Source organism: Chaetodon auriga, chromosome 7, assembly GCF_051107435.1.
Source record: "Chaetodon auriga isolate fChaAug3 chromosome 7, fChaAug3.hap1, whole genome shotgun sequence".
Taxonomy (NCBI): domain Eukaryota; kingdom Metazoa; phylum Chordata; class Actinopteri; order Chaetodontiformes; family Chaetodontidae; genus Chaetodon; species Chaetodon auriga.
The window spans coordinates 10,726,983-10,752,248 of NC_135080.1; the positions used below are offsets into that span (position 1 = coordinate 10,726,983).

A 25,266-nucleotide genomic window follows, 5' to 3' on the forward strand; every position below is an offset into this window, starting at 1 on the left:
TTCACTCATTTCGGGATATCATCAAATCAAACATGTCCGCAAACGAATCCAAGTCAGACAATAAAGAGGAGAATGATGCAGTTATTTGGATGAGTGTGAAAAGGAAGATCAGGAAATAAGTTCAGTGAAAACATCTTACTGATCTTTCATGCACATGTTAATCTTACCTGTCGGTTGAAAAGGTAATAAAACTATTAGAAATATAGAAACTTAGACTTGTGTAAAATGTGTGATTGGGTGACATTCTGTACAGATAGTTTGCATTCTTCACAGATGACACAGGAACTGAGGGTGAGATGGGGTGAAGAGTATACTGAATGAGTTTGACACTGAACGTATAATAGTCTCTAATCTTTCTGTTTACACTTTGTTTTCATAATTATACACACACTGATTTATATACTGGACTGATTTGTTTGTTTTATCTTGTATTTGTAATCACGGGAGATCAAACAAAATCATTATGTACAAGCTGTAAATACAGAAAATAACTTCCGATCCAATTACACATGCGACTGCACCCAGTAAAGCCCTTCAGCCATATAAGGGGTGGAAACAACTGTGTCATACATAAACCTGCAAAGATCAAAAAAAGAAGTGGAGCAAAAAGTACAGTATTTGCCACTGACATGAAGTGGGTGGATGTAGGAAGTATCATTAAATGGAAATGCTCAAGTAAAGTCCAAGTACCACAAAACTATACTTAACTGCAGTACTTGAGTAAATATACCCTGTCACTTTCCGCCACTGTGTCTCTATTTTGGTTTACTGTAGTTCCTTCACCCGACCAGTGGGTGGCGGTGGCGCACCGCAACGCTGTTAGCCCACCACGATGAAAAGCTAAAAGAAGCTACGCCATTTAACCAGAAATCACGAACATGTCCCACAATGAAAAGGCGCTAAATGTGTACATTTTCACATGGATTACAGCAGCAGAAGAGTTGTGATAAGTTAGTCACATGCTCACTTTGTCACAGTTATTTTTTTTCTCAACAGTCGCCGTGGATGAAAATGAGTTTAGCTGCAGTAAAGAGTTGCTGCTCGCTCACCGGCACGAGCTAGAGATAAACAAGACCAGTGTGTTTCAGTGTTAAAATAATCTATCCTGGTTCAACTTGGTCAAAGTCAGCCATGCCTTCAAAGAACCGTGCTGCTAGAGTAGCGTCGAACATCGGGACCACAAAAGACAGACTTTTAAAAGGGAAGGATGGACCGTAATGCTGAAGGGGGACTGCAGAGCGACCGACAGACTGCCTGTTTTCCTCGAGTCTGCCTCAGCTCAGTGCTAACGTCCCTCCTCGACTTCCTGTGTGGATTTCCCTCCTACATGCTCCACAAGTCGGGTTGGACACGTAGCTGTTAGAGCTGACTGGTCGATCCTGCAGAGGCACTGTGTCTCCGAGCCATGTCCAGGTCCAGTCGGAGGTACAAGCCTCTGCAGCAGAGCAACGGCAGCGGCTCTTTCCCCGGCTGTGACCGGGTGCGGATGCCCCGGGCCCGGGTACTGCTGCTCTGTCTCCTCGCTGTTCTGGTACTGGCGGTGGTGCTGGGAGTCTACCTGTCCAACGACACCACCGATGGACATGTGAACCGCATGCCAGCCGCAGATCTGACCAAAGACAGGGTAAGAGTAATGGCAGATACATAAACACAGACTCTAAAACTTGCGGGACGAGTTTGGTCCTCAAAGTGTTAATTGTCACTGACATGTAAAAGCCACAACCAGACGGTGATGCATTGTCTTGACATCTGTGTCGCAACATCCCATAATAACCAGATATAAGCCGTGTCAGGCGTGACAAACACGAGTTAATAGACTCATAAGGACTGTCACACTATATCAGCAGGACAGAAAACAATGTCCATTCAGGGACTTGAAGCATGCAGTCACATGCCGACTATACATCCAGTGCTGGAACTAATAAGATTAATGATTAATTTTATTATTGTGATAATCGATTAATCATGCAGGTCCTTTTTTTTTTTTTTTTTCTTAAAGCAGAAATGCCAAATAATTTCTGGTTCCAGCTTAGGCGATTGCCAGCTCTTCATCGTCTTGTGATAATAAACTTAATGTCTTTAAAGATCCCCTCCAGACACATTTTAAGACTTCTACACCTTGAATGATGGTTTTCTACGATAAAAGTTACATTTCCTCATTAAAAATATCTTGAAATGTATGAGGATGCAAATATTCTTCATTTCAAAACTTAAACTGCTGGACAGAAAATGTCCAAGTTCCTTCTCAGTTTTTTCACACAGGATGATTCAAGTTTCTTCTTTCGTAAAAGTGTTATGAAGTAAATCCTGTTGGTATTAAACTCAGATTTAAGGTGATTACAGAGAAACTTTGCCTCTTCAGCAGATGAATGTGAAAACAGGCTTCTAATGTCAAAATGTTGCACAGCAACAAAAAGCGTCACAGTTGTGACAGGAGAGGGAACAGTTCGTCAGACGAAACAAGCAATCTGATGCCACTATCATGTACAGCTTTCACTTTTTGCCTTTTGAGGGGTAGATTTTCTTCTTCCGTTTCACAGACATCCTGATATATCATAAATGACTGTCTTGCAGTGTATTGAGTATCACAGAATCGTGGTTTTGTGATACCTTTGTTATCGTGGACGACCTATCGTGATCGTATCATATCGCGGGAATCTGATTCCCACGTCTACTTTTCATTCAAGCCAATTAAATGTAATCATATAGTGCCTAATCACACATTTGACAGATGACACCCTCTGACTTTAGATCCTCCATTCAGGACCACTTAACCTCCTCTGTGCCACAGTGACCTGGATGAAGTTCTCTGTGTTGTTGCAGCACTTTGTCACCTGACATTTTGTTCACAGAACACATTGTTTTAATGCATTTCCTCCTCCCTCATTTGCTTTTTTTTTTTTTTTCCTCAATCATTAATCTTATCTCCCAACCATCCAGTTGTCCCACAAACCCAGTAAGTGCTCTCCAGCTCAGATCCACCGGCTGGCCTCTCAGGTAGATGGTACTCGCCTGTGGGAGACCCACCTGAGGTCCATCCTAATCGAGAGGCTCCCAGGGACACAAGGCAGCCAGGCGGTACAGCAGGTGTGTGTAAATATTTCTGGCTTCCTCCTTTTTACACATTCCCTTTTTAGGTTCTATTTTAATCCACCCTCTCTCCTCTGCTGCAGCACATCACCTCCACTCTGTCTTCGCTGTCTGCTGGCTGGGCCATAGACTTAGACTCCTTCCAGTCTTCAACGCCTCGCGGCCAGGTCACGTTCACCAACATCATCGCCACTCTGGACCCATCGGCCCCCCGCAGGCTGCTCCTGGCCTGCCACTATGACTCTAAGGCTCTGCCTCCGGACCCCCGGGCCCCAGAGAAGGTGTTTCTGGGGGCCAGTGACTCGGCAGTGCCCTGCGCTATGATCCTGGAGCTCGCCACCTCTCTGGATGCCCAGCTCAGATCATTCAAACAGCAGGTATGTGCTCAGTTGTGTTTTCTTACACGTGTATTGACATGTTGGCTCTGTGGTTACACTTGAGATATAAACAGCAATTGATTCAGATGCTGACAGATTAGTTTCCTATCAGTTTGATATATCCCCGTGTTTCTTCCCATGATGAAGAGGAACGTCTGAGATGCTGACAGTAGTTTTTTGTCTTTTTTCCTTGTACTCTCATTTCCTCCCTTGCCTCTGTGCCTGCAGTGTAGCATAGAAAATGCTGACTGCAGCCCCTTACTTTCTTTGCAGTAGTCATCTTTGAACAGCAGTATCTCTCCAGAGGCTGTGATTTATGTAGTTACTGTGGGAGTGAACACTGCAACATCAGTGCAGAAAAAGAAACTGGCTGCAGTTACTGCCTTTTCTAAAGTGCGTTTTCATTCGATTTCTCCCCAGAAACTTCCAGTATCTCTGCAGCTGGTGTTTTTTGATGGGGAGGAGTCATTTGAAGAGTGGACCGCCACAGACTCCCTCTACGGCTCCCGTCACCTGGCTGAGCGCATGGCCAACACGCCTCACCCCGCGGGCTCCCCGCACGGCAACATGCTCCAGGCTGTGGTGAGGAAACTCTGTTTGCTCCGCGCAGAAATGCACAGACCTCATGGCCGTCCCCGCATCCTGATCCAGACACACAGGCTAAATTATGTATGACCACGCTGGATTTAGCAGACTGCCAAAACACCGGCCCATTTTACAATAACAGCAGGTCTGCCTTGTCTTTATGGATTTTTTCTAAATTTAACAGTCTGAATCGAGTTATAGTGTCTGATGTCAGCCCTCCTGCTCATGTAACTTAACACTACTGTTTCTATGTGTTCTTTTTCCCCCCACAGCTTAGCTACATGTACTATGACTAAACAGAAACTCACTATTCAGTATGCATCTCTCTCTCTTTTATCTTCCTCTCTAGGACCTCTTTGTGCTGCTAGACCTGCTCGGCGGTCCCGATCCTCTCATTGCAAATCACTTTGATAACACAGCACGCTGGTTCGACCGTCTGATTGCTGCAGGTGAGCACTGGGTGTGACGTTTCAACCAATATTTAAAATCCCCCTCTGTTGTACACCCTAACTCCTCCCTTCACCCCTCACTCCTTCAGAAAAGAGACTCCATCGACAGGGTCTTTTGGTGTCTCACCCCTCAGAGCAGACGTATTTTAGGAAAGACGTGTACCTTGGACCAGTACAGGATGACCACATCCCCTTCCTTCACAAAGGTGGGTGATAATTGTTCCTGGAGACTGCATACAGACATAACACATGCGGTCAGTCATCATCACTGCCTTCCCCTTTCCTCTCCCTCCCCCCTACATTCATACAGGTGTCCCCGTGCTACATGTCATCACCACTCCCTTCCCGCAGTTCTGGCACACGCTGGACGACACAGAGGAGAACATGCACCGTCCCACTGTGGTCAACCTGACCAAGATCATGGCTGTGTTTCTGGCAGAGTATCTTGGCTTCTGAAGACCTGAAGTCTGTTCTCTGTTCTCTACCATGCACTGGAGCACTAGTGCTGTTTGTCACACTGCTGACAAATAAATCGCTTAAATGACCAGCATGAATTGGACGCACAGAAGAAGACCCTGGTGAAGCAGGTACAGTGTACAGGGATACCAGCTAAAACTTAACCAAAGACTCGGCCCTGTTGGGACTGAGCAGTCTCCTTGGTTTCATGTGAAGAATGAAGTGGAGATCGCTCTGTGAATGTGTGGGCGTGTGGACAGAAAGAGTCTTAAATGAAGTGTTGTTAGTTCTGGGATAATGGTGCCAGAGGAAAAGCTGGGAAAGTCTGTGAATTAGATTTTTTTTTTCATTCCTGTGGAGAAAAATGAATCCTAGCTGTTATTTACTCCGTTAATATGATCGAGATGCACTACTGTCTTCTTAAAGACTTTGTAACCAGCTCTCTGAACTGCTGTGAACACTGTCCATACAGTGACAATGGTGAACGACGGCCAGGTCATATCTGTGAATAATTACGTTGACTTTACCTTCACTTGAGTGAGGATCCCCTTCGCCTTACAACCTGCTGTGTTTAATTGCCACCCTATATTATGTGGCTATACTGCACATTTTGAGTCAGTGCAATGATGCTATTGAGTGAAAATACAAGTGTTGGTTTACACCGTGTGAAAGGTGTAGTGACACGTCTGCAATAAAGTTAAAATGGTTTTATTCAGTTTCTCTTGATTTTCAGAAGTCAAAAACAAAATCTGTAACTTCTAGAAACAGTGCATGCAGGAATATTTGACCAACATAGGCACATTTTATTGTCCCTTCAACAAGCTGAAGAACCTGATTGTTAGAAACACCATTTGGGAATATTGTGTTTAGGGATGAGTGAGAGACCCTCTAAGTGTGGATATAATCCTGTGTGATGCATCAGTGGTGTTCTGTATATGTTTAAATGTGCAGTATCTGTCATGTTTTGCAAAGTATTTGTATTACTGACACCAGAAAATAGACCTTACACTCAAGAAAAAGCAAAGCAAAAATGTTAAAGTAACCAATTAAACATTTGAGGGGCAGACTCAAATAATGTGATGCAGAGGAGGTGGTGGGTGAGAGAGGGGTGGAGGTGGGCTGCCTGGAGGTGAACAGTCGTTGTCAGAGGGAGGGTAGACTTCTCCTGAGGGTCCTCCACAGAATGCTGTTTGGAAACTGAATGAAGAGAAAGGAGCATCAGAAAAATGATGCTGAGTATCTGTTCATGTCCAAAACCATCATGTTAAATCTTACATCCTGTCTTAATTTAACCACAAGAGGGTGCTGTTATTCTATGGAAAAGAAATAAAATTAGACATGAACGATAGCGCATTAACTGTTTTTAATAAATGTCAGTATTGGGACTGATGTCGGTGATATGGCCTTCAGACTAGATCACTTATATCGATATTGATATGAGCTCCCAAAGTATCCATGCTACTGATAGGAAGGCTGATACTAATATCGATATCGGTATCGATATCAACGATGGCCCTCAGATAAGATCACCCAGCTAATCTAACTGATTCCTCATATCACTCCGCGGTCAACACACGTTGCTCGATTACTGATCTTGTGAGCAGCAGATGCCTTTTGTGAGATGTTTTTACTTTTTAGCCAAATTAAATAAAACATTAGGTGAGTCAATAACTTATGAGTTAGAATTAAGTATATGGTACGTTTTGTATGTGGCGCGAGGCTAAACGGTTAATTTGCTCACCGTGTATCCATGCGCTTCCTGTGGTGTGGGTGAGTGAGTGCAGCTTCACTACAGCGTGTCATGTGAATTAGCTGCTTCATTCTTTTGAAAATTCATGTCATCTCAACTGTTTTTGGAAACTACCTTGCGGTTGGTGCGTAGGAGAACATTAAGTGGTTAAATTCAGACAGCTGCCCGCAGGTTGACCTGCTGCCCGGTCACTTACACGGTAACATCTGTGGTTCGGTCCCTCTGCCGGCGGTTCTTAAACCAGTTGCTAACTTGTGTGGTTGTCAGGCCGGTGGCTGCTGCGAGCTCCCGCTTCTCCCGGGTAGAAGGATAAGGTTTGTGGTGGTACCATTCCCGGAGAATACTGCGTGATTTTTCCTGGAAATAAGACCAAGTTTGAAGTTGGGCCTGAGCCTAAAAACTCAAAGATGTACGAAGAATTTTGATCGTTTCATACTAGCTATATCATAAGTTTAGTTCGAGGGCTAATTAGCTAGCTTACCTGGTGACGCAATCAAGATGTCAGTGAATGTATCACTGGAAGACTAAAATATTTATGTGAATTAGGTGCTGCCATTCCACATTTATTCATTTTTAGTGGTTATTTTGTTACTTTAAATGGTGCCCAAAGCCCTTCAAGTAAAGTTTTTTAACTTTCGACAGTTTCCACGATTGTGACTTCCCTAAGAGTGGAAAAGATGTCAAATCAGATAATATGTGAACAGTAATGCCAAAGTGCGAAAATAGCAACAGTAAAAGTAACTTTTAATATAATTTTTTGTTAATCATTTATCACTGGTGTAATAATGTTATCATTTTACAGTCGTGGCTGGTCCATGTGGAGCAAAGTTTGACGACTTTATACAGGCCTGCTTTTGAGCATGTGAATCTATAACATAACCATATTTTAGAGGAGAATCAAATATCTTTCATGTAAAATCTGAATCTGTATATAGCCTGGGTAGATGTCAGATAAATATAGAAGGGTATGATATTTCCCCTTTGAAATGTGATGGAAGTATAAGGTAGCATAAGATACTCAAGAATAAAACAAGTAGAGTAAAACTGGCCTTACAGTAAGCATAGTACTTTAGTAAATGTAATTAGCTCAGACCACTAACCACTGATAGGTAGACAAAATTCATAAGTCCTGCAGACACTTAGCCGTCTCATACAATAGCAAAGATTTGTCTACCTTGAAACAATAGCTGGTCTCTTCTCCGTCCCAGATGGTGTGTGGTAGAGGAAACTTTCTCCTTACACGATACTTCCCCACAGCTCCCAGGGGTCGACCCCTCTGCCTCTCGGCCTCTATGTAGTGGGCTCTGAGCCAGAGCTGCTGCAGGAGTGGTTGGCTGCGTGGGGAGAAGGCGAAGCCCTTCAGCAGGGTGTAGAGGTCAGTGAAGCGGCCCTGGTGAAAGGCCACTGCGGCTTTAGCCTTCAGCACACTCTCCAGCTCCCCAGGGCAAGGAGTAGAGAGGGAAGGAGTGGGAAGAGTGCGAAGGAAGTCAGCAAGACGATCCATGCAACCGCTTTGCAGAAGAACCTCACACATGCAAGCCACCTGCTCTGCTGTGAAAATCATTGCTGTGGAAACAGAGCGGTAGCCCAAAAAGTCTTGACATGTAAGTGGAATTAAAGTCTGTGTGAAGATATCTTCTAATAACCTCTCTTACGTTTGTACTGCAAAGAGCTGAAGTCTCTGTGGAGCATCGTGGCTTGTCTGTGGATGAACAAACCTGAAGTGAACACGCATGTGTTTATCATGACTCATCATGCCCTGGAAGAAGCAAATCACAGGTAACCCGAGCCCATCAGGGTTATAACAACACACCTTACATCCCTCCTCCTCTTGTAAAAACAAATGCATGCACACCCTCACACACATTCTGGACTTTTGCTATTATACTGGCATTCACACACAGAGAGAGAGACTATGACGATTTTGCCGTGCAGACAGAAGAAGCATTTGCATAAAATTTTCTTGCCAAATCAGAAGCAAAATCCTCTGACAAATAGTTTTAATGCTGACAATGATTCATGATGAATGAGAACACTGATAATAAAAGCCAAACCTTTTTGTAAATGTAGTTTATTACAATATTATGTAATATAAAAAATAGAATGCATTTGAATACAAAAATGAGAAAACAAGAACCTTTAATGACAGACACAAATGATCCCTTTTAAAACTATCAAAAAGTCGATCAAAATACATTATCTTTGGTTACATCTGGAGTCATACATTATGTGTCAGGTAGGAGAGAGTAAAAACACATCCCAGGCTACAAGCAAACAGGGCTACAAATGTGCGTAAGCCCACACAGGCTTTAATGTCTACATACTTTGGTAAGAAATGGCTCATATGAACAAAGGCTACTGTATTTTACATATTGGACACATTTCCCTTTACCCCTAACTAATTTACATTTTTAGTAAAATTTAATCTAAAGTTGATTTGTCCAAGCCATTTAATAATCTACTCAAAGGCCACTGGGAACAAATGACCTTAAAATTTATTAACGGGGGGTGACCTACTTTATTTTAAAATGACCTACCTGCCATCAAAATTGATTTAATACCTGTGGTCAAAGAGTGTAAAACCTCAGTTTGCACAATTTGACCTTCCAAGTGAAAATGAATATCATTTCCTATCTATGTATTTCCACAAGGACTCATTTGTTTTTCAGTTAAAACTAGAAACTGATTGATACATGCTTTAAATAGATAGAATGTAAAAAAAAAAAAAAAAGACAAACAACAAATATATGGGGAAAAAAAAACAAAACACAAAAGGCCATTATTGTAACTAGATGTGACACTGAAGTGTATTTTGTGTACCATTATTGCCAAAGGTTTGACTGCTACCTGTGTTATGATAGTGGAAAGCTCATAATGATGCACCTTTCTAGGCTGAAAAGTTTTCCATCAATTTATGACAGATTTAATCAGGAAATCAGTATTCTGATTTACCTCTTTAGCTTTTCTGTCAGGTGAGGATTATTAAGGTCCAATTGAGGAAGAAAAGGAAATTTCAGAACAGAATATGAGTCCAACCATTGTCGTAACAACACGGCAGCACAGCGTAAACATTGTGTGAATTAAAGGTGCAAAATATACAAAAAAAGAGGAGACAGAGCTGAGTGTCACATTATGTTTCAGTCCAGGGAGAGTTGAATCGTGGGCAGCTGGACTTGGTTGTAGAATCTCAAAAACGTTTCACCTCTCATCCAAGAGGCTTCGTCAGTTCAAACTGGCTGGCGGGGAGTCCCAGGTATATAACCTCTGTGGGGTCGTTATCACAATCGTTCAAACCACTTTGGTGCGGCTGGCTGTGTGAATGATAGCACGGAGAGCGGCACAATGTTTTCAAAGTTTCTACAACCATGTCCAGTTGCCCTTAATTCAGCCGTCCTTGGGTAACCATGACCTGGATGACTGAGAATCTTCACAGACATTATGTTTCCATAGAGATCAAACAGATACAGAAATGTGGGTATTCAAACAAAAGAAGTCCATAAAGTGAATCCCGTTTGGTCGGGTACACAACAATTGTAAAACTGTGTAAAAAGTCAAAACATTTTTCTTTCAAAAACATCAAACCTGTAAGCTTTAAAATAAGGCACTTATGTATATCAACAAACAGATTTTGAATTCATTTGACAACCAAAAATATCACTATGTGGGATCACAGCAATCATCTTAGTGTAATGCACTGTCGTGCCTCATTTAAAAGCTGTTTATTATCTCCCAAGTATACTGGCTTTTAAACTCAGCCATTGTGCCACATAGTGTCCTATAAAGAACTAAACATGCATTGCATAGAGTAGAAACCCTTTTATTTCCTGTGTTATATTTGTACTAATGACGGGTGACATTCTCACTTCAGCACAAAATGCTTAAAGTAAATTAAAACAGTTCACTGATAAAATGAAGTTTGGCTGCATGTTTCAACCCAGACTTCAGTAACTTGTAATAATACAATACGGTTGTATAGCCCTTAAAGCCATGATGTACTAATGGGTGAAGAAAATGTATGTCAAAGGTTTCACATAAAACTCAATAAACTCAAATAAACTGTTATCGTTTGTGAAGATTGTAGTCTTCACTATATTCCTGGATTGTTAGCAAAATAATATATTGAGGTTGCGAAAAAGAAGAACATCCCAAATCTCTTGAGTTTGGACGGGCAGGCGATACTCAACTTCTAGATTTAAGCCTTTGCCAGAGAGTCTGGTGTATAGTAATTTTGGTGTATCCACAACAAAGTACTTCTATTGCTAGCAAAATCACCAAACATGACAGCTGAACTTGGCCTGCAGTCCACAAAACTGCAAAGAAGAGCTGAGAAAATAGGCAAAGTCACAACACCTTGCATAATGACAATAGTCTTGATTTTAAAAAAAACAGGACCTGGGCCAAGCAGACTAGTCCATGTAGTTCTTCTGTCTGGATCTGATAGTCAGGAGAAAGGCACATACAAATTTCTGTCAAAACCTCTGAGGCGCAAAAATCTCAGTCAAAACCCAGAGGAATATCGTGATGTTAAATCCGCAGGTGAGCATCCCATGTAACCCTGTCCATTCATGTGAAATAGAGCTGCAGAGGAGTCATCTCAAAAGTGCCAGCTTAGACCATGATGCTATCAGGCCCTAATGAGAGAGCATCACTGTTGGACATAAACATGTAAGAGACATCTGGGCCCAAGAGGTGGAATAAAAAACAGACAGCACAGTCTGTAATCTACTGTATGTTTCATGTTTTTTTTTTTTTGTTTGTTTTTAGAGACATGGGGTTGCCAACCAACAACGTAAACAGACTACAAGCCCAGCTCATCATCCACAGGGACAGACTGAAGCTGAGTAAGAATCTTGGAGTCCCCATCCATCTCCTCTGGATTCCCCAGTGCTGAGCTGGCTTCCACATCCTGCTCTGGCGAGGGGCTTCCCAAGAGCAGTGACTCTCCCCCAGGAAGGCCCAACAAAGCCGGGTCTACAGGTAGGTCTCCCTTGCTACGGACATCAAACAAAGTTAGACTAGCTGAAGTGGAGAGGGGGACAGGGCTCCAGGCTGGTTGGGACAACTGGGTGTTGGGTGTCACTCCACTGTACATGGGACTGAGGGTAAGCATACTTTCTGGTGTAAGAGTGTTTGGTGTTGTAGGGGTGACTGAATGGTCCAGCGAATGAGGGGAGGGGACGGCAGGTGTCCCCGTCTCTGGAGCACAGTAGGGTGGAGACGAGTTAATGAAGTTTAGGGGAGATGATGTGAGGCCAATGGGGGTTGGGCATGAAGTGGTTGAAGGCTGGGAAGGTACAGGAGGTGTGGAGGGGGTGAGACCGGGGCTCACTCCATTAACAGAGATGGGTGAAGCCTCTGGGACTGGTTTCAGGGGCAAACTGGTGAGCTGAATGCCTGCTGGGATGGTCAGAATCAGCTTGCCTTGCTGGACACTCAGGTAGGGGCTTCCACCAAGGAGGAGGTTGCCTGCAGTGGTGACAAATGATACATTGACAACATGCAAACAGGAGATGCACTAGTATGAGATTTAGCATCAAATTAATTCGTAGGCCGATACTTATTTGTTTTACACAATTTGTTGTAAGGGGAAAAACCAAAAATAATGCTGTGTGTATTACAATCTGTTCTTTCCTTAACTTTCTGTTGTTTTGTGTTAGATAAAATAGCCTAATGTATCTGTGACTACTATGATAGTCAATTTATTGTCCCTTTTTCAATATTTTTTAAGCAAAGATGTAAAATATTCTGTGGTTCTAGCTCATCAGTTTTGAGTGCTTTCTACTTTTCCTTGTCTAATGTGATATAAACTGAATATATTTTTGAATTTTTGGATTGATGGTTGATTGATTGATTGATTGATTGATGGATGGAAACATGATAACAACACCTTTGGTTATAGTAACTTTCATGCGCATTTTTCATTATTTTCTGACATTTTATACACCAAATAAATAATCTATTTTTTGATAAAATGACCATCAGATTCCTCAATAATGAAAAACAATTGTTAATTCCAGTCCTAAAATATTTCTCCTAACTACCAGTAATTTAAGAATTATGTGGATCACTTGACTTTGCATCAGCTAATCCATGTAATGAAATACTTTTTACTTTGATTGGTCCTGAAAACAAACCCCATCAATTTTGCTTGGGAAATCATTAAATCGCTTCAGTCATTTATCAAAACAGTTGAATAGCCCTTTGCTACATTTGCAGATATCTCATGAATTCAGTGTACCTGGAGGAGCAGAGGGCAGCTGAATGATCCCAGAGTTGAGAAGCTGTACACCAGGGGCCATGCTGGTTGGGGGACCCACACTCTGAATGGGCCTCAGCTGGTTTATCCTGAGAGGACCCTGTGTGACCCCTGCAGCCGCAGGTGCTGAAGTCAGGATCTGTAAGGGCATTCCTGCAGAGGGGATGGAGAGAGAGGGACCGGCAGGTACCACTTGGGGGAAAGAGATTGTGGACGAAGTCTGGATGGGGGAGACTGGGACCAGCTGAGGCATGGGGAGGGAAACTAACTGTGCTGGTGCAGTGCCTTTGGCTTGGGGGACCGGGACAACTTGTGTTGGGGAAGAAATGGAAATGACCTGTGGGGCCTGGATTTTACTGGGTGTGGAGTTTGTGGTTTGGTCCCCCGGTTGGTGTGCCGTTCGCTGTGGGAGCTGATTGTTGTTCAGCTGTGAAATGGAGACTATGGTTGTGGCACCTCCTGGCAGACTTGTTGAAGCGTCCTGCTGTTGTTGCACCAGTCTGTTGCCTGTGTTCACTGTCTGACTTTGGAACTGAGGAGCTGACGAGGTGAGGGGGGATACCGGGACCAACTGAGGGCACTGGGACACCTGGGCACCTGTGGAGTGCTGGACCAGCTGGGATACTGGTATACCCTGGATGGAAGGCACAACCTGTGGCAGAGAGAAGACCTGAGGGGTGGGGTTGCTGGAGGAAACCACAGAGCTACATGGGTTTAACTGGGAGCCAGCAGTAGCAAAGACAACATACTCCCCTTGCTGACTGGACAGAGACACGGCGGAACTGGAGACTACCATGCCTGCAGACGACATAGAGGGCGGGAGGGTGAGGGACTCTTGATGTTGGCTGTTTTGTGTTAAGACTAGTGAAGGGATACTGGTTGGGGAGGACAGAGTTGGTGAGGAGGGAGATAAAGATGAAGAAGAGGAAGATACTGTCTGGCAGCTGCCCTCGGAATCAGGGACACTTATGAAATCCATTGTGTTGTTGCTGTCTGTCTTAATTTGCAGAGGAAGAGAGATGATGGATGGAGGGTTTGACACGGGTGTGGTGTTTGTGCTAAGAATGACTGCTGGAAGGCTGCTTGGCTTGGGCTCCATGGCTGAAACCTCCTGCTCTGTCACAGAAACTGCTTGCTGCGCCTGCACACCGACACTAGGCTTGGTTATTACCTGAGCCCCATTCAGTATCAAAGGAGAGTTGGTTGCAACAGGACTCAGTGTGACTGTCTGGCAATCTCCCAAGCTTAGCCCATTAATGATGACACCAGCACCAGTGCTGGAGATGAGGGAATTTCCATTAAGAAGTAATGACTGAGAGGCTGTAAGGAAGCCACCGGACCCATTGAGGATGAGCTGGCCTCCTGTGCTACAGGGAACAGCAGACAGAGAGATGATGGGCGCTGTGCTGCCAGCAGCCTCCTCAGGTTTGTCAGGGATGTCGTCCATGGGACTCGCCTCGTCCTCAGTGCTGTGGTTCCCATCAGACTCACTGGAACAGAGGAGAAAAAATGGGTCAAATTACAGGGGAATGTGTGTGGCTGTAGCGGGTTGGGCACAAATGCTTTGTTTTGCAAACCTCTACGATACAAATGTTTTTGAGGTCAACCTTGCACAAATAGAGGCATCGTGATGTGTCTCATCATTCCTTTGACTTCTGTTAATTTTACCCAACAGAATTAAGAGTCTGATAAATGAACAGGACACGGTATATGTGCACTTAGATATGGCTCCCAATCTCCATTAGACAGTCGTACAGCTTCATCAGGCTTATCTTGTGTAATGGCATCTGGTCATTCACAGTCACAGTAGCAGACATTGATTGCTTGAATTTGTCGCAGGATTCAAATTCACACTTTCATGAGAGAGCTTTAAAATTTGCATTTTGTTTTGCAGTGACCTTGTGATTTTTACCTGCTCAAAGATAAAAAGTTGATGTCAGACGAACTTTAGGATCAGTTTGTAAGATCTATCAAAAGTTAGTTATTAAACAAATCTGGCTCATGTGCACTGTTTATAAATTTGCAGTCTCTGGTTTCCATAGATGTTGTCAATCACATTTCATTCATATTGTTTATAATAATGTAGTCTCTGGTAATTAAAGAAAACATGAGGCTACTTAAAGATGATGACATGAGTAATTTGTGTGACAAGATTTGCAAATGTTTCATGGTAACATCCATTATTATATTGATTGAAGGATTCATTTAAGAAATATATTTCACCTGTTTTAGCCTCAGCCCTCTGGAATCATCTCCCGCGGCTGTCAGATCTGCTGAATCTTTGGACTGTTTCAAGCAGCTTCTAAAAATGCATTTTTGTGGGCAAGGCTTTTTATAGATGTCCACTGTGGACTTTGTTTTTGCTGTCTGGTCTGTCTCTCATTGTGTTGTGTTTTCTATTCTATTGTATTTTTCTCTTTGTATGTATGAAGCACTTTGTAACTGTGTAAATACAAATGTACATACTAATTATCCAGAATGGACCGTGTCAGAATAATAAATATCACTGGAGCATCACTGGTGTTGCAGCTGGTAATAATGGGGTTAAGTGCAGCTACATTATATACTAATGGGTAGATTAATCCATAATAATAGTTGGTGTATATTTTGTATAACGTGTAAGTATAAAGCAGCATAAAATGGAACTACTCAAACACAAGCACCCCAAAACTCTGCTTGGGAACAGTATTTCAGTAAATGCAGTTATATTCCTCCACTGTGGATCAGTATAAAACTGTGCAGACAGGAAGCTGGATCAGATTCCTAGAAACTCTTTTAAGTCCTGTGCTTGGTTAATGTGTGTTCCAAAGTATGGCAGCCTGGGCAGGCATACAGATAAACTGCCTGCCAGAACGGCACAAACCTTCAAGTTTGATAAGATGAGTCTGCTCTATTCTCTTATCTTCCGCCCCTGCTTGGTAAAATAGTGGCAGTAAACCTCTGAGATTTCAGCCTGTGTGAAAGTACCTAAAGCAGATGTTTTCCTTTCTGTTTACCACCCCCACCTTCTTCAGTTTAAGCCCTTACTCTAACCTCGGTCACCCTGCAGGCCCTCGGCAGCAGTGCAGGGTTTCAGGAAACTTGAGGCATGGTGGGTGCCTGGATCTCACATTTCATAACAAAGCAACATGCTCCTGGTCTCAGACCTGTGTGCCTTTACTGCTGTCAGAAGTCAGCTCCTCTGGCCACCTTCTTGCTTAATGCAAAGTTTTTTGTTGTTGTTAATTTTATTGCCTTAAATTTAATGTACACATGCTCTTCCTATGCTCCCCTGTATGGGTCTTTGTTTACCACTGAGGTTTGGTCTGGTTGTCTCAGTCATGACTCTGACTGATCCTTGGTGTCCTAAAACACAACATAAAGTAACGAGCCGCTCTCAAACACACCAAAGTTCAGGACAGCTGTCGCCCACATAATGACTTTCACCAAGCTCAATCCACACACACACTAGATAAATGCAGTACATGTGTGTGCTGTGTTGCAGATCTTGCCTTTTGCAGTGGGTCCCGGACGGTGTCCTGTCCCTCTGCCTGCGGTTCTTGAACCAGTTGCTGACCTGTGTGAGGGACAGTCCGGTGACTTTGGCCAGGTTTTTCTTCTCGTCCGGAGTCGGGTACCTGTTGCTCTTATAGCACTCTTTCAAAGCATTTCGGGACTTCTCCTTGAAGCAGTACACGGTCTCCTCTCCGTCCCAGATGGTCTTGGGCAGGGGGAACTTTTTCCTGAGCCGGTATTTGTCCACTGCGCCCAGGCTGCGGCCCCGGGACCTCTCTGCCTCCTTGTAGCGGGCTTTCAGGTACAGGTCCTGCAGGAACCCATGGTTGGACGGGTGGAAGACGTAGCTCTCCAGGATGGCGTACAGCTCCTTGAATTCTTCCCGGTGAAAAGCCACCAGAGCTTGGGCCTTCAGAAGGGTCTCGTTGCCACGTAGCAGCTCGGACGAAGGAGGTATGGTGGATAGAAACCTCCACAGGCGATCCACATTGCCCGCCTGCAGGAGGGCCTCGCACAGACATGATACTTGGTCAGTGGAAAAACTCAGCGCCGACTTTTGGAAACTTTGGAGTAAATGTTCCGAAATTTGGACCGGCTCTTTCTCCTCTTTGGACTCCGCTGCCGTTGGCTCCTCCGGGCTGTTCTCAGTTTGTTCTGTAGACTCCAAAGACAAGGAAGCCATTTTTACTTGAACTTTTTTTCCTCCAGTAGTTCCTCCTCCTCTCTCCCTCCCTCCCTCCCTCTGCAGCGCTGCGCTCTCTCCCACTCTCCGATCAAACCGTGAATGTGCCTGCAAACCTCCAGCGGTCACGCCCCTTGTCTTTTATAACCTAATGCGGTGTCTTTGTTCCAAGTTACTCTCTAGGCTGACTTTTATTTGTTGGGATGTTATTGAGGCATCGACATATTTCTGTCTTATTATCTTTATCAGCTCTCGCGCTTCAAACGCTCCTCTCACTTTTGCTGCTGAATAAAACATGTGGATGACAAAGATCTTTCACTTGAGTAAAAGTATCAACATTCTAATGCGAAAATATCCGACTTTGCAGTAAAACCAAGTCTTTGCAACAAAATGCAGCCTGATGCAGCAGAACCGATTAGTCAATAAATCAGTTGATCCACAGAAAATCAAAACCCTGACCCCTGTCAGTTTATATTATTGGATTATTAGAGGCATTACTGTGTAGGCAGTGTTTAGTTGTAGCTGATGGAGGTGAAGCTGACAACAACAACCACACAACAATGATAAAACTATTTCCTCTTGAATATAGTGAAGTAGAAGTACAAAGTAGCAGAAAAGGTAAATACTCAAGAACAATACAAGTACATATGACTTAGTACTTGGGACTTAGTAAAAGGGATTTAGATACTTTCCACCACTGCAGACCACAAACTGGTCACTGTTCAGTGGGCTCAATTTGTAGGTAATTATTACCGATTAATGCAACCAACATTTATTATCACCATCATCATCATCATCATCATCATCATCATCATCAATATTTTTATCATGAATTAGTCTGATGATTTTTTTCGTGTTGTACATTAGTGAAAACTTCCCAAAGCCAAGTTGACTAAGTGTTTGTCACACTAAGAGTCCAAAACCAAAAGATGTTCAGTTATTTAACGTGCAAGACTAAGAAAATCAGTAAATATTGACATTCAATATGCTGGAATCAGTGAATATTTCATGGCAACCTTAATGATCAACTGATTATCCATGTTGTTTATGTTCATCCACTGATCAGTTGATGAACTGTTGAATGACTTGGTGTTAATTCATTCTTCAACTGTCCAAATGTTGTCTCATGCACTTGTGGTAACATTACATCCCTGAAGAATTTGACAATCTTCAGGAGATTAGAAAATCGCATATGATATATCCCAAAAAAGAATAACATGTTACATGTAATGAATAAGGCCATTGCATGGCAGTGTTTGTTCTGGTAAGACGTGTTGTCATCCCAGTTTTTCAGCCGGATCCTACGGGTGTCTGAGGTGGTTTCCTTATGCAAATACAACCAGAACAAACACATGCAATTAAGTCTACACTAACACGGATGGTATGATTTGCATGTGTGACGTGTTAAATGTTTGCATTTTTGCAGCAGGTGTGCATCATGCTGAAGGGGAGAAAATCATACGTTAATTCAAACCATTTCAGTGCACCAATGCAAATGCAACATAACTGAATTGAAAATATGAAACCAAAACTGCAAAACCTCCTGCATATCAATAGCAAATGCCTAGTTTGTTTGTTTGTTTTTTTTAAATTTGCTCCTGTCATAATGATAAAAACTTCAAACTGACATTTGTATGTACAGGTCTTACACAGAGAATCTGTGTTCCAGAAACAGAACAGAAAATAGCATTTTCTTTTTGATGTGACACATATGTGACCTGGCGATAAGGTGTGAATGAGGCCAGTCAGGTTTGCAGGCCCCCATCTCTATCAACAACCATAGGAATGTAAATCTTCACTGTGGGGCTGTGGGCTTGTCTCAACCCCCCCTTCTCCTTGCCTGGGGTTTGGTTGTTGCTCTCTCTGCTATCTTTGATGTTCTCCTTTCTGCCCATACATGCACTTGTCTGTTATCTGTGCTGAAGGAATAGTTTTGTTCACTGTTAACACGACTAGAAAAGGCCTGTTTTTCTTGCAGGGAGATTGATTCCTGATATCAAAAATGAAACCGCCGCAGGTCAAAATAAGAGCTTTATCAGGGAATTTACAAACAAAGGATTTAAAAATGACTTATCAAATGCATAGCATTCATCACAGAAACTGCAGTAATGTGATTTCATATCCAAAGCACACAGTATGTTTTATTCTGTACATTAATGTTGTGTACAAATAAGGTATTGTCGTCCAGATTTACAGTCTGAGTGACAGGATAAGGGACATTTGTTAGACATTAACATTCAAAGAATAGGTAATAGGTGGATGTAAAATGTTTTAAATAATCCTCATAAAAAGAAACTTTGCAGTCTTCAGGGTTTACACTCGGGGATAGCGCCGCTGTGTGGTAGTTTCAACGGTCGCGTTCACTCTTGTCTGATGATTGGTTTTCGATCGTGTCAATCAACTAGTAAGTAGGCGGTTCCACAGGACCTTTATTCGTATCGTAACACTATTGGTTGAATTCATTTACTGCCTCGTGTGATTGGTGTTCTCCAGTCTGGGAGTGGCTAGAATGTGCCAGAGCTGGGCAAAGCAGTAATGGATGTTGTAATGTGGCACAATCACACGACAGGACAGTTCCTTCAAACATAACGTAGTATTCATAGATTCCTCATGTTGTATGGCCATACAAAGACGAACCAGCAGTGACTTGGGAGGCGAAGCTCTCTAAAGCACTTAATTCCTATGAATTTGATACAGTCACAGTATTTGGAAGTCAAAAATGGCGACATCTGCTGGCTGCACCCTCGGTACAGCTGCTTTGCATAGATAGATTTAATCCGAGACCATGATGAGACAGTCAGAAAATACATGTTTATACCGCGTCTGCTGCTATTCAGTTCAATAGAACGTGTTTTACAAATAGTTCTCTTCTGATGCAGATTAATGGAAACATCTCGTAAACACGCGACATCTCCTGAGATGAGTGTGACGTAACGAGGTGGGTGTTGGATTGGTCACGTGAGTTTTGGCGTGGCGAAGCAACGCATCGAAACATCTTGCTGCGATACTGCTACTTGGAAAGGCTGATACTGTGTGGGGTGGTCTGGTTCGATTGTAACATCACTACAAACTACACTTGTTTGTAAGTATCTACGTCCACCTTGCCATCAAGATGAGGGTCCTCGCCGTGTCCAGTGTGACTCTGCCTCTGTTAGCCGCCCGAACAGCTAGCGTCAACGCAGTCTATGAGTTAGCTAATCTGAACTAGCTAGCTAAAATTAGACGTCGAATTTAAATCATCACAGCCTATAAGTGGTGTGAACATGAGAGAGAAAGATCTAAATTTACCTAATTAAACACAAATATATATTCCAATACTTGAACGTGCTTACTAACAACGTGAGGTTATCAGTGCTATTAGGGGAACAACAAACTACGATTTGGGAGTGGGCGTACGTTAGTGGGACTGTTTCATGGGAATTGAACTGAAAGGAAAAAGCTTCCAAGTTTTCTCACTGTCAGGTAATTCGCTGCAACAGATCAGCGGGAAACGACCTGTTTATAACCATTGTTTGTTACTGTGAGTTGGTGTATCGATTTCAGTTCAGCTAATATGTCACGTTGTTTGTCCATTGTTTTCCAGATTTGATCATTTGCTGTGTCCACACCAATCGGTATAATGGACGGCGAAGTGGTGGTAGTTACCAATCCCATCGTGAAGGTGCGCTTAACGACCAGCATCTCCCAGTTTGAGATTCAGCGCAAGTTCAGTAAAGGGATCAGTATAGCAGAACTGAAGGTGAGACTTAGTTTACCGTATATCATACATGATACGCCTCAAAACATGCATAAGTTGGCTCTACAGGCCAGACCTAAACTGCACAATGCACTTCAAATTGAGATTTTTGTTTAATTTCTACCTTCATGTTTTAGAGACCTAAAAATACGTTACTTGTATTACATGTACAAATTTCTTTACATTGTAATTAGGTAAAGTTAGAGATGGTTGTGGGCGCACCTGCCTCCTGCATGGACCTGGAGTTGTTCAGCGCCTCAGACAAGTTCCTGCAGAAATTGGATGACAATGATGCCTTGCTGGGTTCCTATTCTGTGGATGATGACTGCAGAATACATGTATGTAGATACTTGGTTTTGAAGCACTTTCAATACAGCAGTCCAGACCACTTTCCTATTGTAGTAAAATGTAGGCAGCGACGTTTTCAGATCAGTCTCTGTGTTCAAATATAATTCTTTGTTCCAGCAGGTTAAAACAAACTTGCTTCAGATAAGATAACATGCATATGATTTGAACAACAAATTGTGTGAAATTACACACTAAAAACAACATAATCATCCTTTTCACCTGGAGGCCTAATGAGCACTTAAGTTCACCAATAACAACAATTGCAACCTACAACTGTATTACTATGTATGTAGCAAGAAGGATAAGAAGAATCAGCCACTTATCACTGTCTTGATTACCTTGCTTGTTTCATGCTGAAGTTATATGCATTTTTTGGCTAAAACATGCATAACTATGTGGCCTTTTTTGAAAGTGTCTTGTCTCATCCTGATCACAGGTTACTGACAGAAGTGGTCAGATGGCCGAGCTCACTGATGTTTCCAAAGTGGACAGATTTGAAATGTCAGATGATGCTTATGATAAGAGAACAGGTATGGTCTGACAACCTCAAGCTTCTCTCCAATTTGTAATTTTTATAAACCTTTTTTTCCCCCTGTGCTTTTGGTATTAAGGAAAAAGACATAGTTCCTCAGTTTTATGATCAAATAAGGCCATTACAGCAGCAAATCATAATATTATAGCTACACAATGAATATAATATTGGAGACTTAGCTGAATTGATTAGTTGACAACTAAGTCAATCCCCTAAAAATTATACATTTATTATCAATCAGTGGACACAGACAATGATTGGTAAAGCAATTGATCATGAAAATGTTGGTTGTTTCGCCAAGTACAAAAGTACAAAACAATTACAATACCACCATCATCATGTGGCATCTGAGCTTTGATTATTAAGAAAGATTTATATTCATGCTAACTATTGACAAATGTTGTAAAGGAATTGTCCGATCGTATTTAAAAGAAGATGTTTTGCAGAATCCACAGTCTGTTTTTAAGTGCCCTGTGTTTAGTGCAATCCAACTTTTTTACTTCAGATTCAGCACGGTCATTCATGAAGAAACATCGTATTGGTCAATACAATGAGGAAGAATTGGCCAAGAAGAAAGCTGGGCTTGCTGCTCGGATGGAGGAACAGAAGGCTGCTTCTGATGCCATTCCTGTTGGCAGCCGATGCAAAGTGCAGGTCCCTGGGCAACCCACGAAGCTTGGCACAGTCATGTATGTTGGTAAGTGTGGATAAAGCTTAGCTGTTTACTTTCTTTAGGACATTGGTTTAATTCCCGTGCAACTTAGGATTTTCTCTCCAACAGTCCAGACTTTGTTGTCATTTGCGATGGCCATCACATTCAAGCTATGCAGGAGGAATTGAAACACCTTTTATGCATTGCTCCACATGTTTTAGGAGACCACTGCTGATGTGTTTCTTGTGCTGGTGTGGTTTGTTTTGTCTGTGTTTTGGAAGCTGTTGTCAATGTCCACATAAATCAAGTGGCCTAAATAATTCTTCACATGTCATCAAATGTGAATGTAATTATTTAAAGTCAAATTTGTTTGAGTGCTGAGCCTAAATAATCTTTCACTGCAAGTAATTCATTGAGTCAGGTACTGTAGTTGGTCAGTGAAAGAAATTATGATTAACCATCTTCAGGTTTTGTTGTTGCTTGATCTAGAGAGGCATAATGTGGCTTAGAACAATTGTCCAAATTTACGGTATAGTAATCTCTGATCTTGCATATAATATAAAAAATACTTAGCTAGAACCAGTCAATAAAGATGAATAAACTAAAAAATTGATTGGATTTAAGATGTCTAACATCATGATAGGGAGTTTACTAAGCAAACAACAGCTGTAAGAGTGGGAGTATTTGGTGTACTGAACAGTGTTGTAACGTTCATTGCAGGTACAACAGATTTCAAGCCAGGCTATTGGGTGGGTGTGAAGTATGATGAGCCCCTGGGAAAGCACAATGGAACGTAAGAGCGCTATCTTCTTTGTCTTTTTGAAGTTACACACAATTTTGATCACATTGGTTTTGCATTTGACCCCCTTTTATTAATTGTGTCTCCACAGTGTTGAAGGGAAGCAATACTTTGAATGTGAGAACAAATATGGTGGATTTGTGAAGCCCCTGAGTGTGACTGTGGGAGACTTTGCCGAGGAGGATTACGGTTTGGATGAGATGTAGGACTGTAATAAGTATAATGGAAGGACAGGAGTGTTTTCTGCCCTGAAATTTGAGCATCAACTTCAAGATGTTATCCATTCACCAACCAGAGAAAAGTTCTTATTGTTAATTAAAGTTTTGTTTTGCTTCTCTGGAAGGCATGATCCAAAGAGTGGCACTTAAAGGTCTTTTAGGTTCAAGTTCTCTCTCACTAAGACCAATGCAACCTGATAGAGATGAATGTCACTTAGCACATCTCCTAGTGTGCTGGGTATGATGATAATTCAGGATAAATGCAAGAGGAGCTCACACCATCTTAGTTTGTTAAAGAAGAGGGTTTTTGTTGCATGTAAGGCAACATGATGAAGGTTAATTTGTAGTCCTGTTCAATTTCATTCAATTGCTTTTAGTAGTACGTGTTGCTCCCAGGTTTTCTCAAGATGAGTGTGTTCTTTGTAATCTGAATGTCAATATTGACAATTTGGGCAGCAACTCCATCTCTCTTCACTTAGATCACACCAGTTTGTTCAAAGATGATTGTATATAACTGTTTCTAGTTAGCTTTAGTCTAAATGTAATTTGCTGATGGGTGGTCCAATGATTGGACAGCAGTCTGTTAAAGGAAAAATCCCCCCTAAAATACTTTGACGCTAAAATAAAAAGATGGGATTGTACCCTGTATCCCTGACTAACATGATGTCACATACTGCACACGTCTTGAATTCAGTTGAGCTGGACAGACTTTTTCCAGTCTTTGCTTAAAATTAGTGCGTAATGGTAAAACTCATTCCATCATATTTCACTCATGATTGACAGACAAATTTTAAGAGAAACGAACCATAAATCCTCACCAATGGTCACAGCTGTTAGTTGTATTTTGAGTCAGGGGTACCACCCTCACCTCTTCTGAGATAAATCTTGTTTTCCTGTGTGCTATATTTGCAGTTATTGCTATCTACATCAGTGTACAATGCCTGGAATAAGAGTGAAAGTATGCAAGGGTCAATATTTCCTTTAACAACTCTTTAAATTCCTTAAATTTCATCTTGTGTTTCTATGTAGTATGTCTTTTTCATCCTTTGAAGTTTACAAAAGAAATGTAAATGAATTATTTTTGTGGTTTATTTTCAATGAAATGTCATTGCCACACATACAAAAATGTAGTGTCCTCGTTTCCTTTTCTAAACTGATCTCTAAGGTGCTGGTGTTACTATGTGCCAAAGGGTAATGCATAATAATAAAAATGTTTTGCCAGTATACAAGTTTACCAGATTGAGTTGATTTGTCTGTACATGTATCTCTGAGGTTTCTCCCTTTTCCTCTTGAAAGGGTTTTTGTGGAGTCCTTGTCTGAACTAAATTGGATTTGTGATTTTGGCCTATATTAATAAAACTGGCTTGAATTGATGGGATAAGGAAGCAACATTATACTGCAACTGTATAGTGCAAGCATGTAAAGAATAAAAATCCTTATTCAATTACTTTGCTTGCTTTGCTGAGAAATCAATGAGAGCAATGCAGTTTGAATGGAGAAAAAACAAAAACATACATTTCCTGGACACAATGCATTCAAGGCAACAGGACAAGATGCAGAATAAAGATCCTAATGAAAGCCACAAGTCGACAAATAGAGTTCTTTCTCACACTAAGTGTTGCTGACCTTTTCAGACCCTTTGCCTTCTACATAAACACTGGATGTTGCTGTAATCCCTAAGCTGCTTCTAGAATATTCATTTTAGAGGTATTATCAGCAAAGTATACTTCAAACAATAACGTGAATGTACTCATGACAGAATAGACCTCTTTCAGTGTTATTACCTTGTTGGATTATTACGATTTATGATTAGGTTATGTATTATCGAGTTAAAAATGCAG

At 42.0% G+C, this 25,266-nt stretch overlaps 4 protein-coding genes and 1 long non-coding RNA gene across 5 annotated transcripts; 3 read left to right on the forward strand and 2 right to left on the reverse strand.

The window, feature by feature from the left end:
- The first annotated feature begins 838 nt into the window (after positions 1-838).
- qpctla (glutaminyl-peptide cyclotransferase-like a) lies at positions 839-5,668 on the forward strand. Its single transcript, XM_076734967.1, has 7 exons — positions 839-1,624; positions 2,941-3,087; positions 3,174-3,467; positions 3,888-4,049; positions 4,402-4,501; positions 4,591-4,707; positions 4,812-5,668. Exons 1-7 carry the CDS (start codon positions 1,406-1,408, stop codon positions 4,955-4,957), a joined length of 1,185 nt encoding a protein of 394 aa, XP_076591082.1. The 5' UTR covers positions 839-1,405; the 3' UTR covers positions 4,958-5,668.
- Positions 5,669-5,795: 127 nt separating this feature from the next.
- Positions 5,796-8,271, reverse strand: six9 (SIX homeobox 9). Its single transcript, XM_076734968.1, has 3 exons — positions 7,882-8,271; positions 6,904-7,064; positions 5,796-6,154 (listed from the first exon to the last, which is right to left on the reverse strand). Exons 1-3 carry the CDS (start codon positions 8,269-8,271, stop codon positions 6,025-6,027), a joined length of 681 nt encoding a protein of 226 aa, XP_076591083.1. The 3' UTR covers positions 5,796-6,024.
- Positions 8,112-13,055, forward strand: LOC143323230 (uncharacterized). Its single transcript, XR_013077394.1, has 3 exons — positions 8,112-8,486; positions 11,472-11,684; positions 12,924-13,055. It is a non-coding gene; the product is annotated as an uncharacterized LOC143323230 (long non-coding RNA).
- On the reverse strand, positions 8,926-17,179 carry six5 (SIX homeobox 5). The gene is made up of 3 exons (XM_076734966.1): positions 16,455-17,179; positions 12,946-14,453; positions 8,926-12,173 (listed from the first exon to the last, which is right to left on the reverse strand). Exons 1-3 carry the CDS (start codon positions 17,138-17,140, stop codon positions 11,506-11,508), a joined length of 2,862 nt encoding a protein of 953 aa, XP_076591081.1. The 5' UTR covers positions 17,141-17,179; the 3' UTR covers positions 8,926-11,505.
- A 2,477-nt stretch (positions 17,180-19,656) lies between these two features.
- Positions 19,657-24,872, forward strand: tbcb (tubulin folding cofactor B). The gene is made up of 7 exons (XM_076735569.1): positions 19,657-20,222; positions 20,724-20,879; positions 21,071-21,214; positions 21,661-21,754; positions 22,262-22,453; positions 23,129-23,201; positions 23,299-24,872. Exons 2-7 carry the CDS (start codon positions 20,760-20,762, stop codon positions 23,411-23,413), a joined length of 738 nt encoding a protein of 245 aa, XP_076591684.1. The 5' UTR covers positions 19,657-20,222; positions 20,724-20,759; the 3' UTR covers positions 23,414-24,872.
- Positions 24,873-25,266: the final 394 nt, after the last annotated feature.